Here is a 24,111-nt window from a genome sequence, read left to right as displayed (position 1 = left end):
TCTCAACCAAATTGAACACTTATAGGAGATTCTGGAATGGCGCCTGAGAGAGTTTTCCACCACAATCAACAAAACACCAAACGATGGAATTTATCATGGAGGAATGGCGTCGCGTTCCTACAATAGAGTTCCAGACACATCTATGCCAACGTGCAAAAAGCTGTTCTGGCTCAATGCCCTATTAACATCATTTATGTTGGTGGTTCCTTTAGTTTGGCAGTTACCTGTATTTTCAGAGACCGTATGAGAAATGTATATTGCAGCGTGTGATAATAACACAGGGAGAAAGATCAATACAGCATAATTATTTGACCAGTACAAAATGACCCCTAACCACCACGATAGATCATGAATGCTAAACGCGGCTGTCCAAAAACACTTTGGATGCTTTGTTTTCTTTCGGCTGTGTGTTTTAAGAATGATTAAGAAAGTTGCTATGCTATTCAAACAAGAAACCAAAGACCAATAAGTGGGACTTAGAAATTCATTAAACCACTGCTGTTTGTGGACAGCCAAGTCCCCCCCCCCTCCAATTACCTCTACTTAACTCAGCAGAAGTGACAATCTTCAAGCTCTTTAATAGAGTTAGTCTTTTTCCCTGAGAGACCTGTGTTGCTCTGTGACGTAAGCAGCCCCCCAACATTCCCCGCAGGCCCCTTCCATCTCCAGGCTCATGGCTTCCTCAAGCTGCCCTTTTCTCTCTCCCCCTCCCCAACCCACCTCTTTTGGAATATAATTATTGCCTGACCTATTCTTAATCTCATGTTCCTTCCCCTTTTTATTCTTTAGTTTAGACATTCACTCCTTCATTTAGACTTATCACGACTCCGTCTCTCGCCACTCTCCAATAAGTTGTTTCATTAACTTTTAATCCGCCGACTTGAAGCAAGATGCCAACTCACAGATAATCACGGTCTCTTATTTTCCAATGTATGTATGGAGAGTTAATGTGTGGTGGTGTATCTAATGGTAGTTGTTTTTGTTTTTTCACCGATTACAAAAAAAGATATATATATTTTTCTTCTTCTCTGGTGTTGCAGTGTGAGAGAAGTGCCACAGGGCTGGCAGCAGAAGGAATTCAGAAAGCAAAGACGTATTTCTGAACTTTTTTTCACACCCACTCATGCACAAACTCGACAGGCTTTTGTCATGTACATTTATATTTTGCTTGCTCCGCTTCCCACTTCTAAGTTCACTACGTGGGGGTAATTGTCCTCTGGCAGGGTTAGAGCTCACCCCCTCTGAGCTACATACCACTACCTGTCCTGATGCTCTACCAATACCTTCCTAATAAAAGGAAGTAAGAGGGTTCTTAGGTTCTACACAGGGAACACACTGCTTCACACATTCAAAAGCCCGGCTTTGGAGTTCCTCGTGCTAAGCCTTTAATATTACAGTCTGACTCCCTTCAAATCCCAGCAGTGACTTTCATATTGAATTTGCTCGACTTGCTCGACTCAGATCCCCCAGACAGATTTAGACCAAAATTGAACTTGGCTCCAACTTTTCATTATGTGGGAAAATCTTCATAGCATGACTAACATTTTCTCTTGGGCAATTTGGGGGCCTTTGTGTGCAGGCAGCTGTGGATTGCTGCTGACGCTAGGAGTTTTCTCCTCTTCTAGGTCAGGCCTGGAGAGTCAAGATGGAGCATTGTAGTGATCTCACAGCTACTGCCAGGGCGTCTGTGTCTATCGGTCTCGCCAGCTTTACCCCGGCTTAATGCCTGTAGCCACGTGCTCTGGAGGTAACACATAGCTCCGGTAATGGGCTTAATAGTAGCTTTGAAGTGGGGATGCTTCTTTATAGGAGGCACCTCATCAGTCTCCAGTCGGAAGAGAACAAAATGACTGACTAAGAAATGAATTAAACATCCACCAAGTGACTGACTGTGGGAGATGGATTTTCAGAAAATTCACACTTTCGAAACAAAAACGACCTCCACGAAATGTTGATGTCGGTAGCTGTTTGTTTGTTAGAGAAGCCGTGGTGTACATTTCTCTGCAATAACGGCTTTGTCGAAGTTCTTGGTTGAATCCCAGAAGCCGGCTTCTGAAAACTCTAGGAGGTTTCTTGACGTTTGGAAAAGAGGCATGTCGAAAATTATAAATACTGTATTCTCCGCTTTCGATTTTAGAGGCCATCCGCTTTCTAAAAGAGCAGCTATATTCCCAACAGCCGGGGCCTATTGACAAACCTTCATAAAAAGTAGGCCGATCTACTGCCCAGCTACCATCAATATAATTACTACAGGTATAATCACAGTTATTGTATGTTACTTAATAACCAACCTGTTCTCATTAGAATAGAAATGCTGACATTGAAACCTTTTAGTTACATGTAACCTAAGTTAAAATATTATTTATTTATTATTATTTATTTACGCCACTATAATGACTTAACTGATGACATGTAAACCCACTAAAACACTGTTGAGTGGATGATGGCTTATTGCAGCCAGGTTAGCAGTCATTGAAGATCTCTTAGTCTTTTGCATGTGAAGTGTCTTCTCAGGCTGAAAGGTTATGGGACATGTAATAACAAGTCAGCACTGTGCTGACGGATGTTTCTGCAGTGAGTTTGGGGAGACAGAGGTGCCAGCCCAGTTTGCCAGAGATGCTTTATTAAAGCGAGGGAGAGAGTGTTTTAAACTTTGTCATTTCTGGTGCGGAAATGGCTGCCTATCTCTGTCAATCATCCATAATTGATCCTTTTTATTCACTTTGTGATTCTGGGCAGTGTTGTCCACAGCTAAATCAAACTCCACAGCGGTCCAAGAAAGTTGAAATATGGCTTTATGAAACGCCATGTCCTCAAAGGCGTTCAAAAGTATCTTTAGCTTTCTCGTATTCCGGTGGCGTATTTGTCTGGAAATATGTTTCCCCAAACTCTTATGGCCAAATGTGTTATAAATAAGACAGAAAGCCATAATATTCATGTCGGCTAGCTTTAGAATGGCCGTGTTTCTCAGTCTATGATGGAGTCTTTGAAAATATCCAGGGTCTGGCTAAGCTCTCCTACATGGACAGAAGAGGACAAGATAGGCATATCACACACTTTTTGGGTCAAGAGGCCTTTGCTTTCCCAGCTCCTCTCTGGGACATAATGGTAATTAGATTTTTACCATTACCATCAACTTTGACTTCCTCCGGGAAGTAAGAAAAGAAAGTGATCAAAACTTCAACTGTTGGACCTGAAATATATAGTGTCCGTTTACCATGGGTTTGAAGAGCTCAGTCGGGATCGTCTATGCTGTGGGACTTCACTCTCCAGACTCCAAATGTTATTCTCAACCTTCCTGCACCCCCCTAGGCTTTTTGTAAGTTATTTTTTTCTTGTCAAGGAGAAATACGTTTTGAAATGAGAATATAATCTATCTATGGGCCCATGAGGCATGATTTAAATATTGCTCCGTGTTGTTTTTGTATTTTACACAATTTATATATTTGACTCTCCCCCATTAGTTTTTTCTGTTATTTTTCTTATAATATCCCAAATGTATGTTTTTTATTTTGTTTAACACATTATCATAGAGTACTACACGCAGGCCTTTTTTGAAACTTTACGATTGTTTCTTCAGCATAGTTCATTGTCAATCTTCACGTTAATGCTTCATGTATATTCCAGTGTAACTTTTACGCACTCAGAAAAGAGTGGGTTAACTTGGTTAAAACTCTAACGTCGCTGAATTCATTGCAGCCTTTCCCCCCGAAGCAGTTAAGGAGACCAAAGATCCAAATCTCCTCAGTGACTGAGGTTAACAGATGGTGTAAAAAATGAAATGGGCGTCCCTCTTAAAATATACCCAGAGGTAGCCATATCTACGGGAGCCCTGGAGTGAGGTATACATAATTCACATTTTAATTCCATATTGATTTAGTTAGAAATTGTATTTTTGTGCAGGTACAGTTGTGAAGATGGGGAGAGGTATGTCTGTTATAGAAAAATGTTCTGCGTTTTAGACACATCAACTGTACTTGTTGTTCAGGCTCTGATCTTGTTCCATCTTGATTACTGTCAGGTAATATGGTCAAGTGCAGCAAAGAAAGACCTAGCATAGCTGCAGCTGACTCAAAACAGAGCAGCACACCTTGCCCTTAGCTGCACATACAGAACTAACATCAATAACATGCATGGTAGTATTTCATGGTTGAAGGTTGAAGAGAAATGTACTACTTCTCTTCCAGTCTTTTTAAGAAACATTTGTGTGTTGAAAATGCCTAACCACTGTATAATCTATTTCAATACACTTCAAACCGACATGCATACCCCACCAGACACGCCACTATGGGTTTCTTCACTGTACCCACACCAAAAACAGTTTAATGCGTCACTCAGTTATGTATTCATGGGTTGCATGTTTCATCATAATATTGTTTTGAACGACAATGCCATTCAAAAGGAGGCAAATAATTTGTAGTAAAACCTTTTGTCGTCATTTTGATGTCACCAGATTGACTTTAAATGCAGTATAACATTAGCTAGTTAGCTAATATTGAAGGGAGTTCACCTGATGCTCATTGAATGCAATGAACTGGCGCCGACAGACATGGCAGCTCTGCTTCTAGCTCCTAAGCAACATTGCAGTATTTAGATTTTTTTGTGTGTTATTTCTTACACTATCAGCCCAGAACGTTTTTTTGTGTTATTACATACAGCCGGAAAGAACTTTTAGATATCAGAGCGGCAGTAAGCATTACGACCAGGAATACGACTTTCCCGAACTGGATCCTTGTTCGCAGGCTGCTCCAAGACGCCGCCGGCGGAGAAGAGGTATTCGGAGTAGACTTCTAGTCCCACTCAGGAAGCGGGCAAACCATCCACCGCTTCTGAGTATATTACTCGCTAATGTTCAGTCCCTGGACAATAAAGTAGACGGGCTGAGGGCAAGGATATCCTTCTAAAGAGACATCAGGGACTGTACCATACTCTGTTTCACGGAGTCATGGCTCTCTCTGGATATACTGTCCCTGTCCTTACAGCCAGCTGGGTTCTCAGTACATCGCGCAGACAGGAATAAAGAACTCTCCGGGAAGAAGGGCGTGGTGTATGTTTCATGATTAACCACTCATGGTGTGATTGTGATAACTTACAGAAACTCAAGTCCTTTTGTTCACCCGACCTAGAATACCTCACAATCAAATGCTGAACATATTACCTCCCAAGATAATTAACTTCGGTTATAGTCACAGCCATGTATATTCCCCCTCAAGCCGAGTCCACAACGGCCCTCAAGGAACTACACTGGACTTTATGCAAACTGGAAACCATATATTCTGATGCAGCATTTATTGTAATTTAGGATTTTTACAAAGCAAATTTGAGAAAAATGCTAATGAAGTATTATCAACACATTGACTGTAGCACTGGCGCTGGGAAAACACTCGATCACTGCTATTCTCTATTCCGGGATGCCTAAAAGGCCCTCCCCCGCCCTCCCTTCGGCAAATCAGATCACGACTCCATTTTGCTCCTCCCTTCCAATAGGCAGAAACTCAACGCTGATCTGACCAATCAAAATCCATGCTTCAAGATTGTTTTGATCACACGTACTGGGATATGTTCCGGGTAGCCTCGGATAATGATGTGGACACGGTGACTGAGTTCATCAGGAAGTGTATAGGGGATGTTCCCAATGTGACTATGAAAACCTACCCAAACCGTGGATAGATTGCAGCATTCACGCTAAACTGAAAGCGCCAAACACTGCATTTAACCATGGCAAGGTGACTGGGAATATGGTTGAATACGAACAGTACAGAGACAAAATGAAGCCGCAATTCAATGGCTCAAGACACAATACTTATTTGGAAGGGTCTACAGACAATCACAGATTACAAAGGGAAAACCAGCCATGTCGGGGACACTTAATCCCAGACAAGCTAAACACCTTCGCCCGCTTTGAGGATAACATTGAGGATAAAGTCATTAGAGTTACCAGCCTCAGAAATTGCAACCCAAATAAATGCTTCACAGAGTTCAAGTAACAGACACATCTCAACATCAACTGTGTGAATCAGGCCTTCATGGTCGAATTGCTGCAAAGAAATAACTACTAAAGGACACCAATAATAAGAAGAGACTTGCTTGGGCCAAGAAACACGAGCACCCAACTCCAGGCTGTGTAAGGGATATATATTTTTAAACACCTTTCTCCCCAATTTCGTGGTATCCAATTGGTAGTTAGTCTTGTCTCATTGCTGCAACTCCTGTACGGACTTGGGAGAGGCGATGGTCGAGATTTGTGCGTCCTCAAAAACACAACATATCCAAGCCGCACTACTTCTTGACACAATGCCTACTTAACCCGGAAGCCAGCCGCACCAATGTGTCAGGGAAACACCGTACACCTGGCGACCGTGTCAGCATGTACTGCGCCCGGCCAGCCACAGGAGTCGCTAATGCGCGATGGGACAAGAACATCCCTGCCGACCAAGCCCTCCCCTAACCTGGTTGTTCTTTAAAAGTAATTTCTTCACCATCTTAAATAAGCATGCCCCTTTCAAAAAATGTAGAACTAAGAACCGATATAGCCCTTGGTTCACTCCAGACCTGACTGCCCTCGACCAGCACAAAAACATCCTGTGGCGGACTGCACTAGCATCGAATAGTCCCCGCGATATGCAACTTTTCAGAGAAGTCAGGAACCAATACACGCAGTCAGTCAGGAAAGCAAAGGCTAGCTTTTTCAAACAGAAATTTGCATCCTGTAGCTCTAACTCCAAAAAGTTGTGGGACACTGTAAAGTCCATGGAGAATTAGAGCACCTCCTCACAGCTGCCCAATGCACTGAGGCTAGGTAACACTGTCACCACCGATAAATCCACGATAATCGAATTTCCGGCAGTAGAAGGGGTCCGGGTATTGTAGCCCAGGAGTGGCTGATGGCCCTCTTTTAGCTAGCCGGGAGAAAGGGCCTAGCATGGGCTAGCTCCAGGCTAATTGGTGCTTGCTCTGGGACCGACGTTAGCCAGTACTCGGATAGCAGCTAGCTAGCTGCGAAGATCCAGGTGAAAATGTCCAGAGCTTGCGGTAGGAATCCGGGGATGTGGAGAGAAAATATGTCCGGTATGCTCTGGTTTGAGTCGCGTTGTATAAACTGGCGAGAGCTTTCCGAGCTAAAGGTTAGCTGATTAGTAGCTAGTGAGCTGGCTAGCTGCTGTTGGGGGATTCCGAATACGAGGTGAATAATACTTTAGAAAAAAACTGATCCGCACCACATTGGGTGAGATGGGTTGCAGGAGAGTGTTTTGAAGTTGAGTTTTAGAAAAAATATAAAAAAGATATGCGAAGAAAAGATACAAAATATATGTATACGGGACATGACAAGACGAGGACAAATTTTTTTCTTTAAGCACTGGCTTTTTTTCTGGCCACTCTTCCGTAAAGCCCAGCTTTGTGGAGTGTACGGCTTAAAGTGGTTCTATGGACAGATACACCAATCTCCGCTGTGGAGCTTTGCAGATCCTTTAGGGTTATCTTTGGTCTCTTTGTTGCCAATCTGATTAAAGCCCTCCTTGCCTGGTCTGTGAGTTTTGGTGGGCGGCCCTCTCTTGGCAGGTTTGTTGTGGTGCCATATTCTTTCCATTTTTTAATAATGGATGTAATGGTGCTCCGTGGGATGTTCAAAGTTTTGGATATTTTTTTATGACCCTACCCTGATCTGTACTTCTCCACAGCATTGTCCCTGACCTATTTGGAGAGCTCCTTGGTCTTCATGGGGCCACTTGCTTGGTGGTGCCCCTTGCTTAGTGGTGTTGCAGACTCTGGGGCCTTTCAGAACAGGTGTATATATACTGAGATCATGTGAGAGATCATGTGAACCTTAGATTGCACACAGGTGGACTTTATTTAACTAATTAATCTAATCCTTTCATAATGCATACTTATTTACAAAGCAATTATTATTGTTAGATATTCTCACAGAGCATATTTGCCCTAACAAAAATTCCATCAAAAATGCCCCGTATGAATTCGGAGGGCATCAATTATTTAATATTAAAGCATTATAACTCTCACTAAAGGCTTCAGTCATACAGAAGTTATACTTCAATTCGAACTGGATTTAACAAAAACTAAATGAAATGCGCACATTTGTAAATCCAAAGCTGTAAAAGTAATTGGAAAGGTAGATACAAATTATTTGTGACATTATGGTTACAATAAAGAATGTAAACAATATGCTGTGTTTTTATTTACAGTAGTGATGGACAGCTGGAGGCATTTTGTTTTTCACAAGTGTACTGTAGTACTGTAACAGGTGTAGCCCATCATGCAAAAACTGTTTCCTATTAGCAGGACAACAGACTCTTCATAGCACGGCTACTGTAGATGTGACAATCCACCAATTTGCAATGTATTCGATGCTTAAGTACTCTGAAGTGTTACATTTCTAACTCGACCTCATGCAACCACAAAATGTCAGAGAGCCATATAGACTGCAAAATAGTTGGGAAGAGATTCCATGGCACATGGTTTATGAATTGACATGCAACTCTTCATAGCCCGGCTGCTGTAGGTGTGAAAATCCCCCAATTTGGCCATAACAGTTCTTCATCAACATCTTTATGCTTTCATTAATAACATAATGAGAGACAAAATGCTGGTGTTTGTTTTAAACTACATTTTAGTTGCACTTCCCCCAGCTCCACGACCACGGGTAAAAACTTGCTGAGATGATCAATGTATTTGTTGCATTGATGTATTGGCAATTTCTCAAGCCAAAACATATTGATGGCCTTCACCAGTTCATCTTTGCTTGTAGGCTGGGCAGAGTTACAGATGAATGTTTTCAGTTAATGCCAAACAAGTTCGATTGGGTTTAAATCAGGAGACCAACATGTAGAGATGAAAAAAATATTTTTAGATATACTGTAGGCCTACCGTATGTGTTGCAGGTCTTTTTATTTATGTTTACTTTACTACATAAAGGTCTACTTACTCTGCTGGTGTCTTAACCCAGTTTATGCCCTAATTTGCAATGCAAACCCGAGCGACTGTGTGTTTTGGGGCATTGTCTGCATTTGGAGAAGAAAATAATATATTTAGCCTAACATCCAACATTAGGTACAATGCTATAAATGTACATGTACATAGGCCTAAACAAAACAAAATATTGCTATAATCCTACCTTGAAAGAAACAATGTTGTCTCAGAAACACCTCTCCGACAAAGGGTCCAGCATATCTCTTGACGATTTCTTCCTCAAAGAAATTCCGAGCCATGATACCTGAAAATGGAGGCAACAGTGAATTATTGTGGAACACATAGCAGTCCGTGAGGTGTAGGCTACAATATTTTAAATAACTTTTACTTTGTAAATTGCTAAACTTAACATCAAAAATCAAATATGGACCTGGTCCCTGGCGAGAAATTGCCCTCCATTTTGAGCAAATTGCTCAAGGGCCACGGTTGATTCTTCTGTGAAGATGGCGTCATTGAATGTCTGCAGGACGCAAAGTTCTTTGTTTGTCATACGAATCATTGGGTCGAAACTACAGAACTGTACAAAACAAGAGAACACACATGGTTAATGTTCTGCAAAAAATATATATATATGAAATGTCTTGCCGAGCGTTTCCATAAGTCCACGCAAGTTTCTTCAACTGTCTTCTGACTGTGATTAGAGCGATGTTGTACCGTGATGCCAGCAGATTACAGATGGCCTTTGCCGAGCACTCATCATCTTCATCCATTAGGGAGCCGATCGCTTGAATAGTCTTGTTGGAAATGGAATACAACGTAAAAATGTGCAGCATACAGTGAAGACCAGCAGTCAATTTATTTAAGCATTATTTTTGCCATTATTTGGCCTACTTTACAGTATTGTAGCCTACTGTACCTGTTCATTTTCCCGGGGTTCCGCGTAACACAGGCATCTGATGATAGTGTTTGCAAATAGCACTGTCTGTGACCAAAATCCCCAAGTCTACCAGTATTTTTGAAAAGACAGCATTCAGAGGTCAAGACAGCAAGTGTGTTTGCGAGAAAGAGCGAGAGGATCGAAACACACACAGTAGCGCGTGGAATATAGCAATAAGAATGTCAGTTTAATATGCAGTGCAGATCACCTCTTATTACCCTTCTCAGAGTTTTAAGAATTGTGTGTGTTCCATTATTTGTGACATTGTGGCATTTAAAGCATATTGAAGACAGAAGCAATAGCCTACCCGCGTGTGGGCAACTATTTCAGCACCGTTTCGCGCTGCTCTGAGACAAGCATGGGGACCGGTCTTGATTTAAATTTTCCCTGAATCTCTGTTTGGATATTTGTTAGACTACAGTTAAGGTGTGGACATGTTAGGATTATTTAGCTCTTACTGTAGTACTGTAGCGGAGGGTTTTGATTTTCGTTTTTCTTGGAATAGAAACACCATAATATTAATCAAATTAATTAAGCTACATTTCTTCAAATCAATCCCATATACTATGTTCATACAAAAAAAGGTTTTAAATTCTCTAATACAGCCAATATAAAAAAAGTCAAATGCTTTTCAAAGATGCCCTCTGGTGGTCAAACTTGCACTAACTAGCATTAATGGCAACAATGGCTGACACTTAAATATCGTGGCATAGAATTCTGCAGCAGCCCGCAAGGTGTGCTGCAGTATGACGCAACTTTTACAGGAAGAACCACTGTAAGCTACTCAGGAACATTCAATGTCATCTTGGTAAGCAACTCCAGTGTATATTTGGCCTTGCGTTTTAGGTTATTGTTCTGCTGAAAGGTACATTTGCCTCCCAGTGTCTGTTGGAATGCAGACTAAACACATTTTCCTCTAGGATTCTTCCTGTGCTTAGCTCTATTACGTTACTTTTTATCCTACAAACTCCCTAGTCCGTGCCGATGACTAGCATACCCACAACATGATGCAGCCACCATCATGCTTGAAAATATGAAGAGTGGTACTCCGTGATGTGTTGTATTTGCACCAAACATAACGCTTTGTATTCAGGACATAAAGTTTATTTCTTTGCCACATTTTTTGCAGTTTTATCTTTGTGCCTTAGGATGGATGAACAACATTGTAGTTACTCCACAATACTAACCTAAATGACAGAGTGAAAAGAAGGAAGCCTGTACAGAATACAAATATTCCAAGATGTGCATCCTGTTTGCAATATCACAACCATTAAACTCTGTAACTGTTTTAAAGTCATCATTGGCCTCATGCTGAAATCCCTGAGCGGTTTCCTTCCTCTCCTGCAAATGAGTTAGTAAGGACACCTGTATCTTTGTAGTGACTGGGTATATTGATACATTATCCAAAGTGTAATGAATAACTTCACCATTCACCTGTCTACCAATAGCTGCCTTTCTTTGCGAGGCATTGGAAAACCTTCCTTGTCTTTGTGGTTGAATCTGTGTTTGACATTCATTGCTAAACGGAGGGACCTTAGAGATAATTGCATGTGTGGGGTACAGAGATGAGGTAGTCATTCAAACATCACGTTAAACACTATTATTGCACACAGAGTGAATCCATGCAACTTATTATGTGACTTGTTAAGAGCCTTTTTACTCCTGAACTTATTTAGGTTTGCCGTATCAAAACGGGTGGAATACTTATTGACTGAAGGCATTTCAGTTTTTCATTTTTTATTAATTTGTAAAAATGTCAAAAAACATAATTCCAATTTGACATAAATCTAAAATGTATACATTTTAAATTCAGGCTGTAACACAACAAAATGTGGAAAAAGTCAGTGTGAATACTTTCTGAGGGCAAAATAGCTGCTGCGTGTCCAGTAGCTAATGGGGATCCTAATAAACTCAACTAAACAGGGGATAATTGACATTCTCAGCTCTACATCCACAGCTTTTGAAATTTCTACAACTTCCTTTTCCTTGTACATTTTTTTGTCAACACCCAATGGTCTATTATGGATAGGTCACATAGATTTTTCTTCAATTTGCAGTTCTGTTAGTAAGAACACAATCCAGGTGTCAAAATGTCAATATTTTCTTTAACAGGAAGTGGTGGTTGGATATGCCACATTAAATGTTATGCAGAGTTTCTATTTACAGTAAGTTTCAATATATTTCTATGGATGTTGTCATGTTGCCCACACATGTGTTTCCTGAAAATCAGGTGACCTAATTGTTCCTCTGTAGAATGACAGTTCACAGCAGTCTGCTGTTAGGGGCAGTGGAACACCAGCTAGATAGAGAGAGACAATATGTGAGTTAACTGTACGAATTCCCTCAAGAACTACTGCTGTGGTGGAATCCACAAAGAGGAAAAAAGAAGAAATACATAAAGCAAGAATACAACTATTTAATACAGGCCTATGTATTGAGGCCTTTAATACAGGCCGAGGCCTATGACTTGAAACAATATCTTGAATGATCAATTAACTCACAGCTCTTTGCACAGATATTCTAGTTTTAGAATGAGGGAGGTGGCACTGACTGATTTCTTTCCTGGCTGTCAAGATGAAAAGAGAGCGTCTCACTAGGGGGTGAGGCATCTGTGGATGTGCAGGTCCTATACTGCTTACCATATCAAACCATGGCATTCCTCCACAGAGGTATAGCTCCATACAACCCCTATTTCAATTAACGGGCACGATCATTTACAGCCACCCGAGCCACGGCCTGTACCATCTAGAAGGCGGAGACAGTACAGGTGAATCAAAACTGGGACCAAGAGACTGAAAAACAGCTTCTATCTCCAGGCCATCAGACTGTTAAACAGTCATCACTAGCCGGCCTCCGCCCAGTACCCTGCCCTGAACTGAACTGTCACTGTTACTAGCCGGCTACCACCCTGTATTCTACCCTGCACCTTAGAGACTGCTGCCCTATGTACATAGTTATTGAACATTGGTCACTTTAATAATGTTTACATACTGTTTTACCCACTTCATATGTATATACTGTATTTCATTCATGGCTCATCCTATATAACTACTGCTGTGCACAGCTTTTCTATTCATATACTGTCCATACGGTCTATACACACCACACCAACATTTACTTACACTATATATACAAAGTATGTGGACACCCCTTCAAATCAGTGGATTCTGCTATTTCAGCCACACCCGTTGCTGACAGGTGTCTAAAATCGAGCACATTGCCATGCAATCTCCATAGACAAACATTCACGGGAGAATGGCCTGACTGACAAGTCAGTTCGTCAAATAGTTGCCCTGGTCGACTGTAAGTGCTGTTATTGTGAAGTGGAAACATCTATGAGCAGCAATAGCTCAGCCACGAAGTGGTAGGTCACACAAGCTCACAGAACGGGAACGCAGGGTCCTGAAGCGCGTAAAAATCGTCTGTCCTCCGTTGCAACACTCACTACCGAGTTCCAAACTGCCTCTGGAAGCAATGTCAGCACAATAACTGTTCGTCGGGAGCTTCGTGAAATTAGTTTCCATGGCCGAGCAGCCGCACACAAGCCTAAGATCACCATGCGCAATGCCAATGGCGTCGGCTGGAGTGGTGTAAACCTCGCCACCATCGGACTCTGGAGTACCATCTGGGTTTGGCGGATGCCAGGAGAAAGATACATGCCCTAATACATAGTGCCACCTGTAGAGTTTTGTGGAGGAAGAATAATGGTCCGATGCTGTTTTTCATGGTACGTAAAAAATCGGGGTGGAAGAACTTAGTTCCAGTTAAGGGAAATCTTAACGCTACAGCATACAATGACATTCTAGACGATTCTATGCTTCCAACTTTGTGGCAACAGTTTGGGGAAGGCCATTTCCTGTTTCAGCATGACAATGCCCCGTGCACAAAGCGAGGTTCCATCAGAAATGGTTTGTCGAGATCGGGGTGGAAGAACTTGACTGGCCTGCATAGAGCCCTGAACTCAACCCCATCAAACACCTTTGGAATTAATTGGAACGCCAACTGCAAGCCAGGCCCGACCTCACTAATGCTCTTGTGGCTGAATGGAAGCAAGTCCCAGCAGAAATGTTCCAACATCTAGTGGAAAGCCTTCCCAGAAGAGTGGATGCTGTTATAGCAGCAAAGGGGGACCAATTCCATATTAATGCCCATGATTTTGGAATTAGATGTTCAACGAGCAGGTGTCCACATACTTCTGGTCATGAAATGTATCTGGCATTGCTCGTTCTGATATTTCTTAATTACTTTCTTTTAATTTCGGGGATTTGTGTGTATTGTTTTGTATTGTTAGTTATTACTTCACTGTTGGAGCTAGATGTTATCACAGGTGCAGCATTTCACTGCACCTGTGATAACATCTGTAAAATATGTGTAAGCGACCAATAAAATGTGATGTGATTTGTTGCCCCTTTCTCTCTCTTGCCTTTCTCTCGTTTCTTGCCTCTCTCTCTCGCCTCTCTCGCTAGGAAGGTTAATGTGCCTGTGTGGTCAGTCACATAGCCACTCCACCGTCGCCTGGTGCTGTCCACTCTCCCCTGTGCTGAAATTAGCCAATGCGTTTCTACAGCGTTTCTACGGGGTTTCTACATTAATTTCTACAGGGTTTCGAAAGTGGTTTCTAGAGGGTTTTGACAGTGGTTTCTACAGGGTACGGGCGCTCCCATTGTCACTGTGTTCAAATCAAAGATTATTACTTCTATTGTCCTCTCTCCTACGTACCTATCTGAATGGAGGGAAGGTGGGCCAGACACCTGCTGGAGAATGCAAGAGATCCCATTTATGTCCCGTCATCAAAACTGATCTGCTAGAGAGGACAGAAGAGGCAGGGGAGTACAAGTGTACAACTTCATTAGAGAGGTGTGTGGTCGTGACAGCTGAGCACTTCACTCCACTTATAAAGGAAGAAACAACCACATGTGAAAAGATTGGTGGTGCGTCTCAAATGGCACCCTTATCTCTAACACACAATGCCATCTCTGTGTTACCCTTCCCTCTTCATTCCTTCCATCATTGCCTTTTGAGATCACAACTTTCTATATGAATCAAATGCTTCCAGGTATTTCATATTTTGACCTTTCTCCTTCCTGGGTTGTATTGTGTAATATGCCTGATGCCCAGAGGACAGAGGAGACATACAGGAAGTCGAGGTCAGAAAGTGGAAAGGCTAGGCCATTCATTAAGTCCTATTCACAAAGATGTCTGTATTTTTACTCATTAATAAGCTACTCGTCACTCTTTTCTTGCTATTGCAAAGGTCATAACCTTTCTGAGAACCAATTGTTTGAGGATACTGATGTCTGCTTTATATAAGCTATAACAGCGTCTGAAAGGATAAATGCTAATTTTATCATTCCTGAGAATGTGAACTTAAATACCTTCTGTCTGACCAAAGAGCAAAATGTAGATGTTGCGTGTTAACTGCAGTCATTGGTATACAGTATTTTCTTGTTATCACTGACTGATTTGCTTCATAGTATTTATACCATATATAACTATGCAGAGTAGAACCTTGTGTGTAATTAAAATACAATGCAATTGTTTTGGATTATATTCCAATGTTAAATATGTGTGGGTGTTTGACATCATTCTCATTGGGCATGCTATTCTGGTTCCTTCAGTAAGTCATTGCATTGATTGGGAGGAAATGCTTATGGCCTTCAGAATGCAGAATCACAAGGCTGGCAGCCTCCCGGTGCTCAGGTTCAGGTTATAATGTCGAGAGCAATTTGTTGCTAAGAGCACAAGTTCTCAAGTGGAATGCAGCAGTGCTGAATAGGTCAGGAGTGGCAGAGTGGTACAGCGGTATGGCTTAGCCCGTAATCCAATATGAAAGATATTGCTCTCTCACACAGAGCTCTCAATAACATAATACTCCCCGACGCCAGTCCCAATGAAATAACACAACAAGAATGAACAATGTTGGGCCACTGGCTGAAATCAATGTGCATAAAAGGCATCACAAGACAGGCCAGCTGGTTGGTCAGACAGACTGAATGCGTGTCACATTCCACAGAACAATTCCGTTCGGTCTGTTGCTGTGGCTGGTGTACACAAGCAAAGCATTTTCTCCAGCAGCAGTGACATTTCCCATGCCAAATCTGCTTGTAGGAATATGATTAACACGACTCGGCAAACACATTCAACAACATATATGGTATACTTGATAGTGACCCACAAAGGCAGCTAATTGTTTCATTTCTAGGGAATCACATTGCCTTGTTCGTGAGCTACATGGTGACAGCAAAGGTCAGATGTATACATGTTTCCATTTGGGACTGTGACATCATCTTATATAATTCTGGGTTTTGTGGCACTTAACATAAATACAACATAATCAAACCAGCAGAAATGGTACACATAAAATTGGTCCGTCCCTAAGGCAAACCATGCCTTTATCATTAGCCTGCGGGATGTACATGATTGTGGAAAGTAACACGATTTGATGGCACTTAACTGCAGGATTATATCCATCAATTGCTCATGAACAAGTTCCACCCCAAGTTAATGAGATCCTGATGCATGCCACACATTGAGGGAGGAGGAAGCTGAAAGGGAAGAGCATCCTATTTGGCTACTGTGCTGTTGCGTCTTTGACAGACCGATGGACCGACAGACGGATTGGCAACATCGACAGAGAGACATACAAACAGATAGACCTAACTTCACTATCTATCCACTTTAGGCACCTCCAAACGAAAGCTGCTTGATTTCCCAGCAGTGAAAAGATAGCCGCCTCAGAACAATAAAAGCTTGTCACAACATGCTAGGGACGGGATGCGTCTTCAACTTCAGCTTTCATCTATCAGTGTTGTCTGTGGAGTAGCACTGTTTTGCTTTGTTTACTTTCCATCTTGTTGAAGAAGAGGTCGTGTTGAGACACAGGTTATTTCAACCACATGGATTGTGTCATATCACTGTCCAGCATATCAGGCCTGGCTAGGTGACCTTTAATCTGCCTGAGTTACAAACTTGTTCACCCAATGGATCTAATTTGGGTGTCATGGCAGATTTTGCGACCCCCCCCCCCCCCTGTTTTGCACTCCAAGACATTGTACACAACTGCCTGGTATTTGTGCCTTGGATCTCAGGTTACACAGAGTAATAATCAGAATATCTCTCCACAAATATTGGCTTCATTTCCCCTAGCTCTCGCATAAGCCCTACAGTGGCGAATCGGCGAGCATAAACAAAATGATTGTGGATTTACCGAATTGTGCTCCGTCAACCATGTCGCCTCTTTCCCGCTTCTTTTGTTGTCTCACATCGCTCATTTGTTCCTACTCTCTGTATTGATGTCGGCTGTCATAAACAGCAGTGTGATTGTGCTCTACATTGAGTCGGGCTAGATTGATTCCCCGAGATCTCATTTTTGTTATTGGGGCTTAGCTAACTGTGTTTGTATGCAATGAGCTGCCTCCCGCAATCTCTTCGGTAAACAGACAGTTATACATTTTGAACATTATGCTGTTTGGTTTTATTAACAAAGCAGATCATTATACTGTACATCACAGTGGTAATAAGGTGCAAATTGGGTTGGGCTTGGCCTGGTAATGCATTTTGAGGAATGGGTTCGGATGGCTTTGGTAGTCTTAGTAATTCTCCATTTATTCTGTTGCAGATCAGAGAAATAGCTACCTCACTTCACCTTGGCAGAGCCGCCCGCCTTGGGCAGTACGCATCGGCCCTAATCGAGGGTCTTCTCCAACTCAATATAAATTACATTAATATGCATGCTATTATTGCTTTGAATCATTATCAAAAAGGCGGAATAAATCATTGAATTATGACCCTTTAACGCAAGAAAATGCTCAATGCGTTTTGTTTTATTGACAGTCTGGCGGCGAGAAGAAGTGATGCTAATGTCATAATCTGGCTGTGATCGGGGGGTCGGCCCCTGCCCCCATCGCTGACAAACAGTCTCATCTGCACTGGATCATTTGCTGTCTCCAGATACGTTTGTGGTTTATAGCCAATTATCTCCTGCGATCCATTATCGATTACAGTGTTATCTTTCTTGCATTGCTTAATCTTTTGGCGTTGCTACAGCAGGCTGTGTGGGGCCTAGAAGAGCACTGCTAGAACACAGGAGCAGGACATAGGATGGATGATTCTTCCTTTGCCTGTACATTAATGTGATACACATTCTAGCATTTAGTGTTACAAAAAAGAGGGCCGTGTTGATTTTCGATGCCACGTCTCATGAATAGATTCTCCAAAGAAATAACCAGGAAAAATAGAGACAATGATAGAGACAATGATTTTCTCCATATCCAATCATATTGTGGAGAGGATTTTTTCCCCCTCAGAGACAATGAAACCAATTCCACCAATGACTTTTTCGTGTTATTTTGATGTGTGATTCGACATCTGTTGGTCTGGCACGGAACCATGTATGTTGTCTGACTTTTCTGACTCTTTTTTCTTCTGTTTTCTAGCTGGGTGAACAACTTTGGCCATGAAGGACTGGGCCTCCTCTTGGATGCATTGGATAAGTTGCTGGATAAGAAACAGTAAGCATCTCACATTACAATGACTTCTCGTCTCTCAATACGCCCTCAATACTGTCTAAATCTATTCTTCTCTGCCGTATTCTCATTCCTGTCCTTTCGCCTGTCTTTTTCAGGCCAGAAAGTATAGACAAAAGGAACCAGCACAAGCTGATCCAGTGTCTCAAGGCCTTCATGAACAATAAGGTTTGTACGGGTTGGGTTGGTCCAAGGCCTTCATGAACAATATGGTTTGTACGGGTTGGGTTGGTCCAAGGCCTTTATGAACACATAAGGTTTGTACGGGTTGGGTTGGTCCAAGGCCTTCATGACAATACGGTTGGTACGGGTGGGGTTGGTCCAAGGCCTTCATGAACAATAAGGTTTGTACGGGTTGGGTTGGTCAAGGCCTTCATGAACAATAGGTTTTACGGGTTGGGTTGGTCCAGGCCTTCATGACAATAGGTTTGTACGGGTTGGTTGGACAAGGCCTTCATGAACAATAAGGTTTGTACGGGTTGGGTTGGTCCAAGGCCTTCATGAACAATACGGTTTGTACGGGTTGGGTTGTTCCAAGGCTTTCATTCAAAAAGTTTTACGTTCAGCAGTTTTTCTTGATTCTTCAGTGTTTTCAGAAAGCCATATATCAGGATTCAATTGGCACCCAACGTGGGCCCTCAACCACTTCAACAATCATTGTGATCCTTTATTCCGCCTGTTATATCGACTCAATGTAATTTGAGGAGGGAAGAGAAGGACAGTACAGTGTAGAAGTGGTTCTGTATTCACCCTGAAGTGCTACAAACCAGAGACTGAATTTCTATAGTTTCAATGCCTAAATTTCAATGGCAAAACTGAAAAAATAAGTATTATTCACATTGAAAGAGTGGTAGAAATGAAATTAATGAAAAGTGGTATTACTTTATACCGAGTATGTATTCTTCTCAAAATCCTGTATGGTGAAACCAGGTTGGCTGTTTTTCCTATCTAGAATGGATGTACTGTGACGAGAGCTATTATGGACAAGTAAAGCGGAGCTAATTTGCCATATTCAACCCATTGTCATCAAGTATTTCATTATTCTTTTTTTGGGAAGCAGCACTGTCTCATCTTTGGAAAGTGAGGATGGATGAGCTATTGATATTGCTACCCTTTAACAAAATCCCAATATGTGTTCAAGTATACTTGAGTCCAAGATAGATTTAAAGTTAGGGGAGGACTATAAGTATTTGTCCCCACAGTCCTGACCTGAATTGGCTCAATTCATCATAATCTCCATTTTCCCTTGCAGTATGGGCTGCAAAGGATTCTGGGAGATGAGCGAAGCTTGCTTCTCCTGGCCAGGGCCATTGACCCAAAACAGACCAGTATGATGACAGAGATCGTCAAGATCCTCTCAGCTATCTGCATCATTGGAGAGGAAAACATGTAAGTTCACCGCCACAATCAACACTAACCTACCATTATAATATCCTCAATTTCACACTTCTCTCAGTGCCAGCCATTGTCTTCATCCCCACTTCTCCCCCCTAGCAACCCTCATTTCTATAATCACATTAAGGAAATACATTTGTAGACAACCTGTCACTGGCCCTAACACAATACATTCTGTGCACTCATGTTACATTTGCAGCGAGGGCTTTGAGATGTACCGGAGTTCCATCCGTTAACATGTTCTGATTTAGCAGTTTGGGCTGTGTAATGTATTTCAGTTCTCAGTGTTGTTGGCCATGAACACACAGTTTGGCTGACAGATTATACATTGAATCCAGGGGAGCTCTTTTGTATTGAGCTGGACTAAAATAACGACGGGACTTCAAAGTAGCTCTGCATGCAGTGGAGGAAAATAAAGAAATGGACAAATACGACAATCTAGTTAAAACTGTTTCTTGCATGTCAGCCCCTCCCGAATGTCTCTGTGTGACTGTGGTTTTGTCCCCTGCTATGTTTAATCTAGGAATGTCAAATTACTCGTCTGAAATACATTTTCTAGTACTAACTAAGCTGCCCTCATACTCAATTTCCCATATCATTAAAGAAAAACACACACACACACGTGTGTGCATGCTTAAACAGCCCTAAGCATGCACAGCTGATTGACAGGGAATAGAGCTGAGGCCTCACTTTCCGGAAATAAAAGTCAAGGGTTGGGTGGTGCTGGGTCGGTAGTTTCCTCCGCATCTTCCCTCTCTTTGCTCCTGTGCCAGACTATTTTGGAGCGAGGGGGGAAGATCACAGGCATGGCTCGGTCGTGAGCCATCCTCCCTCCCCGAGGACCCACGAACACTTCACCGCCCTGGATGGCAAAGTGGAGAGAAACAGAAAAAAGAATGTGCTGAAAAATAAATATAAAACAAGAGCTCTCGCGATCCCTCCCTCCCTCCCTCCCTCTTTCTTTCTCTCTCTCGGTTGTGCTTCTCCTGTGTATAGAAGATAAAAGCTTGACAGCAAACCATTTCCAAACCCGATGAGAGAGGCCCCGACGACTGATGGCATGATAAAGCGCATCCAGATAAAGAAGGGGCTCGGCATCCAAAAACTTTTGTTTGCTGTTTACTAAAGTGGCTATTTAAACTGTCTTCACCTACTTGTGTTGCAGCCCCTTGTGCAGGCACATAGCAGTGTGAGGCCTTCGTTTGAAATTGCCCAAATCACTATTCAGCAAAGTTGCCGTGAGCCCTTGTAAACGGTCTAATTTGCTTTCACAACAATATGTGTTTTTATAAAGTATTCCTGTAGCCTTCTCCCTACAATATATTGCTCCTACCCTGGCATCACAAACTGCATTTTATTATGAATAGCTTTTACAATGGATAATATCAGCTATACAGGCTTTCTCTGAACATTACCAGAGCAATGAACACTAAAGCAGATCAATTGGATACCTATAATGCACGGGGTTGCAAACAAAGACTCAGGCCAGTCCATTTGTCTTGGGTCCCCATAGAACGTCCCTGACAAAGACAAGGGGACAGATTAGATGATATGTGAGGTGGAGGTGTGAGTAAATGTCCTGGTGGTAGGGCGATAAAGGCGTTTGTTGACTTTTCAGTCTTTTTGTTTTCTCTCAGCCTGGATAAGATCCTGGCTGCCATGACGATTGCAGCGGAGAGGAATAACAGGGAGAGATTTGCTCCGATAGTGGAGGGACTGGAGAATCACGAGGCCCAACAGCTCCAGGTCAGCATACAACCCCTTTTGGACAGACACACACACACACACACACACACACACACAGACACAGACACACACACACACACACACACACACCACAGACACAGCACACACACACACACAGACACACACACACACACACACACACACAGACACACACACACACAGACAGACACACACACACAGACACAGACACAGACACACACAGAGACACACAGACACACAGACAGACACAGACACAACACACACACACACACACACACACACACACACACACACACACACACACACACACACACACACACACACACCGTCACACACACACACACAGCACACACACACACACGTCACACACACACAGTCACAATCGGTGCACAACAACCACACACACACACACACAGTCACACACACACAGTCACAAACTCGCACTTTGTGCAAATCCCATTGACAACAGTGTGTGATTTATGTGTGACATTGAGTCATTTACACCTTTCTCACATCTTTCCATAAGAACCTCATAAATATCCACTTCCATCCACAACACTCTTTCAACCTGCCCCTTACGGAGTAGCCCATGGTGCGATGACTGTGTTATTTCAATGCTAGTCTGCTTGGATTTAAGTCATACATCAATATTCTGTTTATCAACCCTTCCAAGTTTTATCTATGACCTCAACCTGTAGGCCTCTGAGGCAAGTTGTGGAAAGAAACATATTTTTAAGCTCACATATATGCACATCACACATAACAAAGTCAAATCATTCAAGTCTGCCATGTCATGTGCAATGGAGAGAACTCGGCTCTAGTCAGTGTCATTCTCACAAATGGCCTCTTGGCTTGGAGCCGGTGTTTGACGCGGAGGGACAGGTTGAAATTGACAGTTCTGTCACTCAGGGGTCTACTGTACCTCAGCCCCTGTCGACGGGTACACACATTTCATCTCCCTTGCCCTCCTTGCTTTGTGTCTGCTTGTCAACCTCTGGCACCTAAGCTGTTTGATGGGAGTCGACCAAGGGTTCTTTCTCCTGGCCTAATCAACACCACCTGCTTCACTCGAGGAGCTCTACCAGAACTGTTCTACTCTCTTTTGAGGACTCTTTTGAGAACTCTGAAATATAACACAAGACCAGAAGAGAGATGTTGACTTCCAGAAATGTTTTTTTCTCATCCTCGTAACAAATATTTTTCTGCTTTTTCTCAGTGTTGTTGAGGCTGGTCTCTGAGGACCCAGAGGAAAAGGGCAACCATGCAGCAACATACCTGTCTTTACTTCTGTTATTTTCCCTTCACTATTTCTTTCTCTGGCACTTTTTTGCAAGCAGTCTTTTTAAAATTTCATAATTTGTAAAATTGTTTGTAGATGGGGCGGACTATGGGAAGGAGATAAGGGAGGAACGGGTGATGAGGGAAGGAGGGATGAGGGAGGGTTGGGGAGGGAGGGTTGGGGATGGAGGGAGGGTTGGGGAAGGAGGGATAGATGGGGGAAGGAGGGATGGATGGGGGAAAGAGGGATGGGGGAGGGGTAGGGAAGGAGGGATGGATGGATGGATGGGGGAAGGAGGAGATGGATGGGGGAGGGGTAGGGAAGGAGGGATGGATGGATGGGGGAAGGAGGAGATGGATGGGGGAAGGAGGGAAGGATAGGTAGGGAGGGATGGAGGAAGGAGGGATGGATGGGTAGGGAGGGATGGATGGATGGAGGAAGGAGGGGAGGTAGAAATCCCTGGATTGTGCTGCTTGTTTTCCTCCTCCATAAAATGTCCGCTAATGAAAAGAGCCGCCACTAATTGTGAAGTAAATTAAACTACCTTGCTGATGCAGAAGGTTCAAAGAAATTAGAATACTTTTTAAAAACCTTGTGATGGTGCTGTGGAGCCTGACTTTGTTAATGTGATTAAAATGGGTTTTGCCGCAGTTCGGGCTTTGCTCTCTCCACTGCAAAGAGAAAGCCAGCCTGCATCCCGACTTTAAACCGTCCCAGCAGTCCCACTTTTAATTACACTGACAAAAAACCTCCTACGGCAAGCACGGCTCACATGACGCCCGAGCTCCCTTCTTGCACCGTCGCCAACCCCAAAAACAAGCACCACAATAACCCTCCTCGAACCAATTCCACACAACAAACATGGTCGAGGTCTGTCTGCTTCATACGATAGGAGGACAAATCTACACGTAGACGAAGAGAAGAAAACAATATCATTAGGCCCATGAAGCTCCCTCAGTCACTCATAACTCTCGAAATAGTTATCTTCCTTTTGAAAGACTAAAGATGGGAGTGAAGTTAGTGAAGTTTCAGCGAGGATTCTAGCGTAGCGTCCCTGGTGGGTAGACTTCAGGCTTGGATGCCCAGCTCTTGGTCCAAGGCTCTGGAGGTCCTATTGGAGTGGTTTGATGTCTGCTATGTTGCTGCTGCCTGACACCATTGGCATGTTCTCAAAGCAGCTGTCTCATCCCCTTCCACCCCACCAGTAGGGCTGGTGCAGCACAGAACAACCTTTAGAATTCTCCTTAAGCTTACTGTTTTCCCGGTGCGCGGCAGGCCTGGTGCATATGTAAAGAGTCTCCATTAGCACTGACATGTCCCCATAA

General features: G+C 42.8%; 1 protein-coding gene across 1 annotated transcript in view; it reads left to right on the top strand.

The window, feature by feature from the left end:
* Positions 1–24,111, top strand: part of diaph2 (diaphanous-related formin 2) — a 717,635-nt gene that overhangs the window by 188,059 nt on the left and 505,465 nt on the right. Inside the window, 4 exon segments of the mRNA XM_023990279.2 lie at positions 18,298–18,372; positions 18,486–18,555; positions 19,640–19,776; positions 21,420–21,528. Of these exon segments, the coding sequence (XP_023846047.1) occupies positions 18,298–18,372; positions 18,486–18,555; positions 19,640–19,776; positions 21,420–21,528 (391 nt within the window).

The sequence above is a fragment of the Salvelinus sp. IW2-2015 genome, linkage group LG6.2 (genome assembly GCF_002910315.2).
Source record: "Salvelinus sp. IW2-2015 linkage group LG6.2, ASM291031v2, whole genome shotgun sequence".
Taxonomy (NCBI): domain Eukaryota; kingdom Metazoa; phylum Chordata; class Actinopteri; order Salmoniformes; family Salmonidae; genus Salvelinus; species Salvelinus sp. IW2-2015.
This window is presented reverse-complemented; position numbering and strand designations above follow the sequence as displayed.